The sequence below is a fragment of the Cetorhinus maximus genome, chromosome 10, assembly GCF_964194155.1.
Source record: "Cetorhinus maximus chromosome 10, sCetMax3.hap1.1, whole genome shotgun sequence".
NCBI lineage: Eukaryota > Metazoa > Chordata > Chondrichthyes > Lamniformes > Cetorhinidae > Cetorhinus > Cetorhinus maximus.
In genome coordinates, this window is record NC_135888.1 from 79,289,670 (window position 1) to 79,299,426 (window position 9,757).

A 9,757-nucleotide genomic window follows, 5' to 3' on the forward strand; every position below is an offset into this window, starting at 1 on the left:
GGTCACGCTGTATCACGTATAATATAAATCAAATGATTCTGGTGTATAAATATCAGAAGACAACTTTAAAATATCCGCGCATTACAACTGTTACATAGGAATTCAATCTTTCTGTGCTAAACCTCATTACTAGAATCATGCAATTCAGTTGTGCGAGTGTGTGTAAATTACTTACACAAGCAAATTGCCATTTTAAACTTATTGAATTAAACTGGTGGAAAAGCGCAGGCTAATCTATACACTGCGCACATATTCTGCTTTTACAGCAAGGCTTTTGCAGTGCGTTTCCTCAGATCTTCCAGGAGAGCTATGTTTGTATAATTCACAATATATTTAAATGCTTTCCGCCAAGTCGTTTTTCTTAAAGTCTAGACGGTGACTAGGTAAACAGACTGCGTACATGTGCAACAAAGAATATTATACCACAAGCACTTGCGTCGTAATGGCTGATTTTTAATAGGGTACAGGTTGTAAAGGTATTGAGGCCATCAGTAGGAGACAATTAAACCCAGATCTGATTCATTTCAAATTGATGGCGCTGCGCTGTTCAGATGTATAACAGAATAAACAGTGTTGTAATTTAACGTGGCTTTCCTCTGATTGATGTACATTGATAGAAGGAATACTCACAACTTACTGAACTTACAGAGACTAAAGCAAAATACTGCGAATGCTGGAAATCGGGAATGAAAACACGACGAAGGGTCATCCACCTGAAACGTTAACTCAGTTTCTCTCTCCACAGAGGCTGCCAGACCTGCTGAGTATTTCCAGCTCGGCTTGTGTTCAGGACCTAGAGAGACTGTGAGCCACAAATAAGGTGCGCCTTTGCCTGGAGTGTGAACGCATATTAAACCAGCAGTTTTACTACAGTACCAAAGGTGATCCATGTGACAATTTGCAGCAAATAAATCGGTTTGCATTAAAAAAAAACTCGATTGCAAACGGTATTTTTAAAAATTAATCCAACTCTCCTAAATTCAGTGGGAGTGCGGCCAGTTTGCAAAACAAGGTGCACCCTGCACATTTCAAACCTCTTTCTGTGTTTTCATTCCAGATTAAAATTCCTAATCGTAGTGTGGTGTTTCGTTAACTTTAGATGGAACCAGTAGCTTGCTAACTGGATTCGGAGCCGCCGAGGACAGGAGCATCAGAACGTTCGTGGCCACCTTTCCAATCTTATATTTAAATCCGCAACAACGGGTGATTGAGCCCAGGCAGTCCTGTGGCCGTGAGGACCCCAAAGTTCAGGAACTCGGCGGAAGCTGTGGCAATCAGTCAGGTGAGCTGCAGCCCAGTGTATCCCAAGTGAAGTGGCGGCGCTTTTCTAGAATTGGTGCTAACGCCTGGTTATTACAGAGCCTTCTCATTTATATTTTTAAACCATCCCCTGATCTTCGTTCAAATTGAACCCTTACTCATTCGCGCGGAGTTTACTTTTGAACTCAAATTTCCATCTGAACTGACCTGTGGTTTCAGTTCCAGTCATATCTAACCGGTATTGTACACTACTACATAATCCTGATTTACATGCTTAACGACGTGTTTATGTTTTGAGAATCGAAAATCGAATAAAGAGCCTGCACAGGATATGTCGGTAGTCTAACGATGTAAAAGTGGTCGATTTTCTTTTTCAAACTAACCCCATGCCTAGCAAGAGCTGTTTAAAACATAACTCGTAGACACACAGGATGTCTGAGCTGAGATTAGGAGTTTGTCTAACCGATCTGTAAAGTAAGAGTTGGTTAGTGAGTTTTTCTCAGATGCAATTTAATATTTTATACCTTTTTCTTTGGATACGATACTTACAAACTGTCATTACTTAAAATGCTAACAATTTACCTTGAAACCTGTGACCCAGGTATCTGTTCCTTAATACCCATGGGTAAAAACTCAGCGCTTCTCTCTGCTGCGGTGCAAAGAAAGACTGTGCGGGGAGATGGTGCGGGTTCCCCGGGTGCATAGAGAGAGCGGGGCTGGCCGCGTGTGTCACCGGCTCCGGGAACAGGAGCTCGGGGCTGCCGTAGAGAGTCCTGCCGGCGTTCTGAAAGCCGCTCCCAAAGGGAGAAGCGTGCACCGAATCGGCGTATCTCAGAGCTGTGGGTCGAAGGGGCTCATCCCCGAGTGTGGAGGAGCTGTCTTTGCCTACCAGAGCCTCGATGGTGAAGCATTTCTTGGTCGCAGGCTGGAACATGGCTTTCGCCAAATGGGTTGGCTCTGATGGCAAAGATCAGGAAGGTTTGAGAAAGTCCAAAAACAGGGCCGAAAGAAGGTTTGCTTTTCCCCAGTAGGCACAATTCCTTAGATCCAATGTGGACTCCAATCCATATCACAATCCATATGCGTACCTGGCAATGTGTGATTCGGTTTAAAAAAAAACTTGTGTTAACGATTTGGAGCTAGATGATCTAATTAAAAGGGGGCTGACACTAAACAGCCCATTGATTGCCAGCAGTTTCTCACCGATTGGCTCCATTACCTGCCCCGCAGCTCGTCTCAGTTACAGGCGTGGTGGACATGCGCAGAATGCGCAAGAGGAAAGGGTCCAACCTCCCTCCCCAGGCAGACTGACCGAAAACCCCCACTCCGAACCAAACAGCGCGGGTCTGCCTACCTGTGCGTGCAAGCGTTGAATGGGCAGGGGCTGATGAAATCTCCGCTGGTAAAGCTACCAAATCCTTCAGTAACAGCCAGCTTCGCTAAGGCCGTAGCATTAAAATGATTAAAAACTTGCTCTTGTGAAATAAATTCAAATAACTTCTCCGGGGTGAGAAACAGCAATGCGGCATCTATCACAGTCTCTATAGGAATCCATCGAAAGATTTGCCTTCTCTACACCTAATAATCTATTCACTTCTATATAGATTAAAATTTGTCCATCCACATTTATCTAGTAAACGATATATATTAACTGTATGTGTATATCTACCTCTATCTAAACTGCCTAATTACCTAACAATCTACCTCTATATCCATCAATATGTCATTGTGTGTCTATCTATATATCTCCCAATCTAAGCTTTACCCAGCTATCTCTCCATCGATGGTCAATCTATCTCTAAGGTGTAACAGGATGCTGAGTCCCACTCTTGCCTCCTTGTGCCCGAACCCCTGCCCCATGTGAATACACCAGCCTGCGCTTTCTTCCCGCCGGCTGGGCTGCAGCGGCTGCCGCTTCCCGCGAGTCAGATCGCCCAACAACAACAGCACAGGCGTTCAGAAGGCCAGGGCCGCGCGGTGCCATGAACTTTAGCCCATTGAAAACTCTGACTCTGACCAAACTTGTTCGGAACCCGGGGGAGGTAAAAAAAAACAAGGAGATCATAAAGTATCCGCAGACGTAAGAAATATTCAGATGAAAAAGTCGGAGCATCATGCTAAACTGGAAGCAGCAGTTCTGCAGGTGAAGGGGCGCTGATCCCAGCACTTCCAAAGTCACTGAAACCACATATGTTTAAATTAACCCTTTGCCTCCTCCTGCTGGAGAAATGCTGCACATTTCACTGGGCAGATTCCAAAGCAAATTAAGAGCAATTAAAATTGAGAATAACTTCTCCATTTAAGTGTTGTAAATGTAAATTTACCACCAGAATGCTGCAGTATTTGATTAACAATCTGCTTTGCTGTGGTACAGCTTTACTATTTGCCTATTCAGAAATGACTTTCTTTTCTTTAAATGTGTTTGATTTATTAATGGTCCTATTAATGATTTTAATCCGTTGCCGTAACAATTAATATTACTCCTTCGCTCTTTAATCTTGACATCACATTCACACAGAATCGTGCTTCAGAGCGCAAGTTCCTGCGAGCGGGTTGGTTCTCGGTTGCAAATCCTAGCAAACCTTTTGATGCTCATTGTGCAATATTTCCAGTCTGGGGTCTGTGTTTGCCGGGATTTGTACAGAAGCGAAACATTACCGGAGACATGGTCAGATTCCTGTTTACCTCAATAGCTAGAGGATTAAAGCACTTCCTCGCCCCATTTCGTTCGGGATATTTTCACACTGCGAAAAAACCGGTGGCGTTGATTAACTCCACTGGAGAATATCAATATTAAGTAACATGGAACAATCCCTGCTATATCCAATATTGCTGTTACTTTTCGCAATCACGCGAAAGTGCAATCTGGTAGTGTAAGTAAGGGCAGGGTAGACGGATCTACTCTGGACATTTATTTAAATACTAACCTCTGGGATCCAGTACTCAGTGGGACGCCATTACAGGCAATTGCATGTTCCCCATAATTAAATATTACTTAAGGTAACGGCATTTTTCTCTTAATGAAGCGTTACTACAGCTAAATGCAATTACCTCTCCATGAAAATTACCACAGGTTATTGCTCTTATCAATCAAACATTACTCATTAATCAAACATTACTACAAGTATCTACACTTCCTTATCAATCAAACATTACTGCAAGTAACTACATTTACTTATCAATCAAACATTACTGCAAGTAACTACACTTACTTATCAATCAAACATAACTGCAAGTAACGACACTTACTTATCAATCAAACATTACTGCAAATAATTACATTTACTTATCAATCAAACCATACTCATTAATCAAACATTACTGCAAGTATCTACACTTTCTTGTCAATCAAACATTACTGCAAGTAACTACACTTACTTATAAATAAAACATTACTGCAAGTAACTACATTTACTTACCAATCAAACCTTACTCATTAATCAAACATTACTGCAAGTATCTACACTTCCTAATCAATCAAACATTACTGCAAGTAACTATACTTTCTTATCAATCAAACATTACTGCAAGTAACTACACTTTCTTATCAATCAAACATTACTGCAAGTAACTACACTTACTTATCAATCAAACATTACTGCAAGTAACTACACTTCCTTATAAATCAAACATTACTGCAAGTAACTACACTTATCAATCAAACATTACTGCAAGTAACTACACTTACTTACAAATAAAACATTACTGCAAGTAACTACACTTACTTATAAATAAAACATTACTGCAAGTAACTACACTTACTTATCAATCAAACATTACTGCAAGTAACTACACTTTCTTATCAATCAAACATTGCTACAGGTAACTGTATTTCCTTCCGTGTGAAACATTCCCACAGGTAACGGCAGTTGCCTTTATGGCGAATCCATTTTCGCTCAGGTTATATATACCCTTTGTCTCACTGATACTAAAATTACATGCACTCCTTTTCTGTAGAGTGCTCCAAACCGCCGCAATACTATTTACTGTTTGCCCAAAGTGATAAAGTGAAAGAGAAATAAGTTGATTTTAATAATGGACATTAGATTGGAAATAGACGGTCAAGTTCACCCGCCGCCCACTGCACGGAGTTAACTCCGAATGAGCTCTTAAGAAGGAAATATTTATCATCTGAATTTGTGAGTAAACATGGCATTCACTCATGTTGCAGATTGCTCTGTGCACATTTTGAATCCGGTTCTTGCATAAAGATCAGATTGATTACACTTCGAATGGAAGGCCCATTGTAGTTTGTGTTTGGCTTTTGTTTGTTATGTTGAATATCAGATGGTGTAAATGTAAAAGCTGCATTTTCACTGATATACGTTCCACTGAATACACCCTGCAGTCAGGTTAATATTATGTAGCAATATTAGTAAATTTCTGACATTGAACCTGTGGTGGCTTTCTTTGCTTCGTTTTGTTTCACAGATTGAAGTGTTATTTTACCACTGCCACTTTCGATCAGCCAGCACCCAAGGTCACGATCTTAAGCCGCTTCGAAAAAAGTACCAGATAGGACTGTTTTTGAAAATGCAGCGGCAGCACAAAACTATATAATGATGGAATTGCGGTTAAACTCTGGCAGTGGGTACGCCTGCATTATTGGTATTAGAGCGACCGTGCAAACTTATGTTCACTGGATTAATGCGATCAGAAATTGGGCATCAGGTATCGACTTAATAAACACTCTCGCAAGTTCAGTTATTGACGAGGCACTAATACAGGGCGGACAGAACTTAATTGAAGATCAGGTGTTATTTAGGGAGCGTTTTATAAACAGTCAAGTAGCAGGGGCAGTGGGTACATGTTTAAAGATATGTTCTCAATGTAAATCCACATTCCAGTGTACAACGTGCTGCTGGAAGTAGGCGCTGGGCACCTTGCGAGTGATGGCTAATTAGGAATTCAATGAGTAGTGGAGTCGCTGAAACATCACTCGCAGATCATGAAAGGACATCACAGAAGAAAAACTGCCAGCCACAGCACTATCTACCGTACAATGATGTGCTTTTAACTGCTGATACTTCCTAATGGCATTACATTCTTGGCAGCCAGAAATGGCTAATTCAGGCTACAGACCATTTGAAATGTTGAAACCAGTATATAAATTTAGTTTGAGGCGGCAGCTGGTTTATGTACTAACGTTTCTGGTTAGGCGTTAAGGGTCAACACATACAGCCGATGTCTAATAATTCACCTGGCTTTGCTCAACATGACCTTATTTAGAAGCTCTCTCGATGATTCAGCTGCACAGGCGTGTCACTAAATTAGTCAACAAATACATCGTTTCAGAAAATGCATTTTAAAATCGCTCCTCAAGCGCAAACATTTATATTCAGTAGCTAACTCACATTTAGAAAATTGAGTTAGCGATTTCCTGTTTGCGGGATTTTACAATGTGCAAATTACCCGTCTCTCCTAAGTAAATTATTGCTTACCACAGACGTTGGACAGTCCAGAGGACGGAAAGAGATTTCATTATAATGTGTACATATAATTTCGATACAATTTGCCAATTATATGCAATCACATGGAAGATGTTAGCTACAATAACTGCCGATTTTATGAAGCCGAAACTAAAATTAATGTCACTATTTCACCATATATTTACTTAGTATCGAGCTGGTAAAATTTACTGCTCCACAAATACACCCAATTGTTAATATAACCCCCACAATCTGAGTGGGTAACCTCATTCCAAACGGCAGCTCTTATCCAACCTCGGCTGTGCGGTTTGTGAAAGCCGGGCTGACACGTGTGACCATCTCAAATTAACTTTTTTTAGACATAAATTTGAGGTCACACAAATCAAAACATTTGTGGGGGAGGAGGGGGGGGGGGGTCGTCGAACCTGAAGAAAAGTCAATCCTAAAATTCAATTGGTACATTGAATTCTGATTAAGTTTAAGATCCTTGCTATTCGAATTGCATTTTGAACGGTGTAATGTCGATGGTGTAATAAGTTAGCAATTGCGAGCGTTGGACCTGTCTGGCTACATAACAATAATCAGGGCGCTTCAAAGTAGCTCATTGAAGATGAAGAGCTTTGAAACATATACAACACTCAATCTTTTTACTATACTGTAAAATTAGCAAAAAAGGGCAGAATTACTGTAGATTTGTGATCCTCCTTCTAAGGCACGATTAGTTCAATGCCTACTTAATGCACGATATCAATTCCCTCATTATTGAAACTTACTAATGTAATTAATTTAAATTGTTAAAAACGTTTGTGCAATTCTGCAACTGATTTTCCTCTCAAAAGAATTACCAGGCTGGTTCCGTCTTTAAAAATAATCCTGTTGGGGATTCTATATTGTTCATCCTCTTAACCATATAATGTAGTGCACTCTCACTGCAACTTCTAACTTAGATACTATTTCAGTGCTACAGGCATGCCATAAAATGAGTAAGCTCGTTCCCACCTAGTGCAGTGGCAGTGAGTGCTTACAACTTTAATATTGCTGCAAAGTGGTTTCTGTTTCATATTTACACACGAGATCAGAGTTAATTCAATCTGGCATTCTTCACTTTGACATGACATGGATTCTACTCTAATGTCAAAACGAGCTGAAAAAAATGCTCAGGGATTTCATTGGACCTCTTGGATGGTTTTTAAACATACTTGTGGTTATTTTAAATGTTTACAGATTGATGATTCCCACAAGCGCAACAATTACATTCGAAATACTGGGAGAAGTCTCTGCCGGGGAGAGGAGATGGAGTTCCAGCCAGGTAGTTGAAATGGAATCCATATTGGAACTACCTGTCAGAGACTAGCAACTATAGTATAAATGCAGCATAAAGCACCATTAGCTCTTAATGTTACTCCTCTACACAGTCAATAACTGAACCATGCAACCAAAACCAAGACCCAAGCTTGATCAATGAATTGAGAAGGTTCCAGGCTCAAGTTGCATTCCAGGACTTGAGCAAATTCAAGGCTGAAACCCAGTGCTGGGGCCTCAGCTTGATGTAGATTTACAATCTATATTAATGGCTCGGATGAAGAGACAGAGAGTATTTTATCTAATTTGCTGATGATACAAAAATAAATGGAAATGTAAGCCGTGGGGGAAGACACAGAGAGTTGCAAAGAGATATAGACAGGTTAAGTGAGTGGGTAACAAGATGGCAGATGGACTATAATGTGGGGAAGTGTGAAGTTACTCATTTTGGTCATAAGAAAAGCAAAATATATTTTAAAAGGTTTGAAATTTGTATGTGTGATGTTCAGCAAGTCTTGAGTGTGTTCATACAAGGAATGCAGAAAGTTAACATGCAGGTACAGCAAGCAGTTAGGAAGGCAAATTGCATGTTGGCCTTTATTGCAAGGGGATTAAAGTACAAGAATAAAGAAGTCTTGCTACAGTTGTACAGGGTTTTGATGAGACCACATCTGGAGTACTGTGTGCAGTTTTGGTCTCCACACAGAAGAAAGGATATATTTGCACTGGAGGTGGTACAGTGAAGGTTCACTAAATTGGTCACCGGGATGAGTGGGTTGTCCTATAATGATAGGCTGAGTAAATTGGGTTTATATTCCCTGAAGATTAGAAGAATGAGAGACAATCTCATGGAAATCTACAACATTCTGCAGGGGCTTGATGCAGTAGACACTGAGAGATTGTTTCCACTGGTTGGGGAATCTAAAACACATAAGCACAGTCTCAGGATAAGAGGCTGAGACCAGGAGAAATTTCTTCTCGTAAAGAGCTGTGAATCTTTGGAAATCTGTACCCCAGAGTGTTGTGGATGCTCCATCGTTGAATACTTTTGAGGCTGAGATAGGCAGATTTTTGGGCTGTCAGGAATGAAGAGATATATATAGGGAATAGGGCGGGGAATGGAGCTGAAGCCCAAGATTAGTCATAATTGTATTGAATGGTGAGCGGGCCTTATGGTGTACTCCGGCTCCTTGTGTGTTCTTGTGCTTGGGCCGATGTAAAAACTCTACTTCGAAGAAAAGCAGGGCAGTTCTCGCCGGTGTCCTGGTTATTGCTTGTTGTGAGCAAACTGGCTGTCTACATTAAAACATTGACACTTCAAAAGTACGTCATTGACTAGGGAGTCCTGAGGTCGTGGAAAGTGTTCTAAAAATCTAAGTGTTTATTTTTAAACCGGTTTAGAGAGAGGAAAAATCGGCCACATTTCCCGCATTGCCATATCCGGTGACCTTTGTCGCTTGAATTGGGCCTGTGTTGGATATCAGGCGAGGATAGAAACAGAAATAAAACAGATATTGGAAATAATCAGCACAACTGGAGGCATCTGTAGAGAGATGAACAGATTTAACATTTCAGGTTGATGACTTTTCATCAAAACCAGACTCGATTGTGATGTCCCTATTGGTCAAATTGCCTGCTGACCCTCCGAGTCAGGACTCATACATCAATAATACCCAGTCGGATTTGTCTTGTAGCCCTAACCCAGCAAACAGTCAGGCCTCATGCTGAAAGAGGAGAGGGGCGAGCTGGTGAGAAAGAGAGGTGGG

The 9,757-nt window shown here is 40.9% G+C and overlaps 1 protein-coding gene across 2 annotated transcripts in view; it reads right to left on the reverse strand.

The window, feature by feature from the left end:
* The window catches only part of emx3 (empty spiracles homeobox 3), a 140,239-nt gene extending 137,746 nt beyond the window's left edge, over positions 1–2,493 (reverse strand). For both annotated transcript variants that reach the window (XM_078549683.1, XM_078549682.1), the window contains exon 1: positions 1,843–2,493. In XM_078549683.1, coding sequence (XP_078405809.1) covers positions 1,843–2,194 — 352 coding nt within the window. In that variant the 5' untranslated portion in view covers positions 2,195–2,493. The remainder of the gene's footprint in view (positions 1–1,842) is intronic.
* Between the last annotated feature and the right edge of the window lie 7,264 nt (positions 2,494–9,757).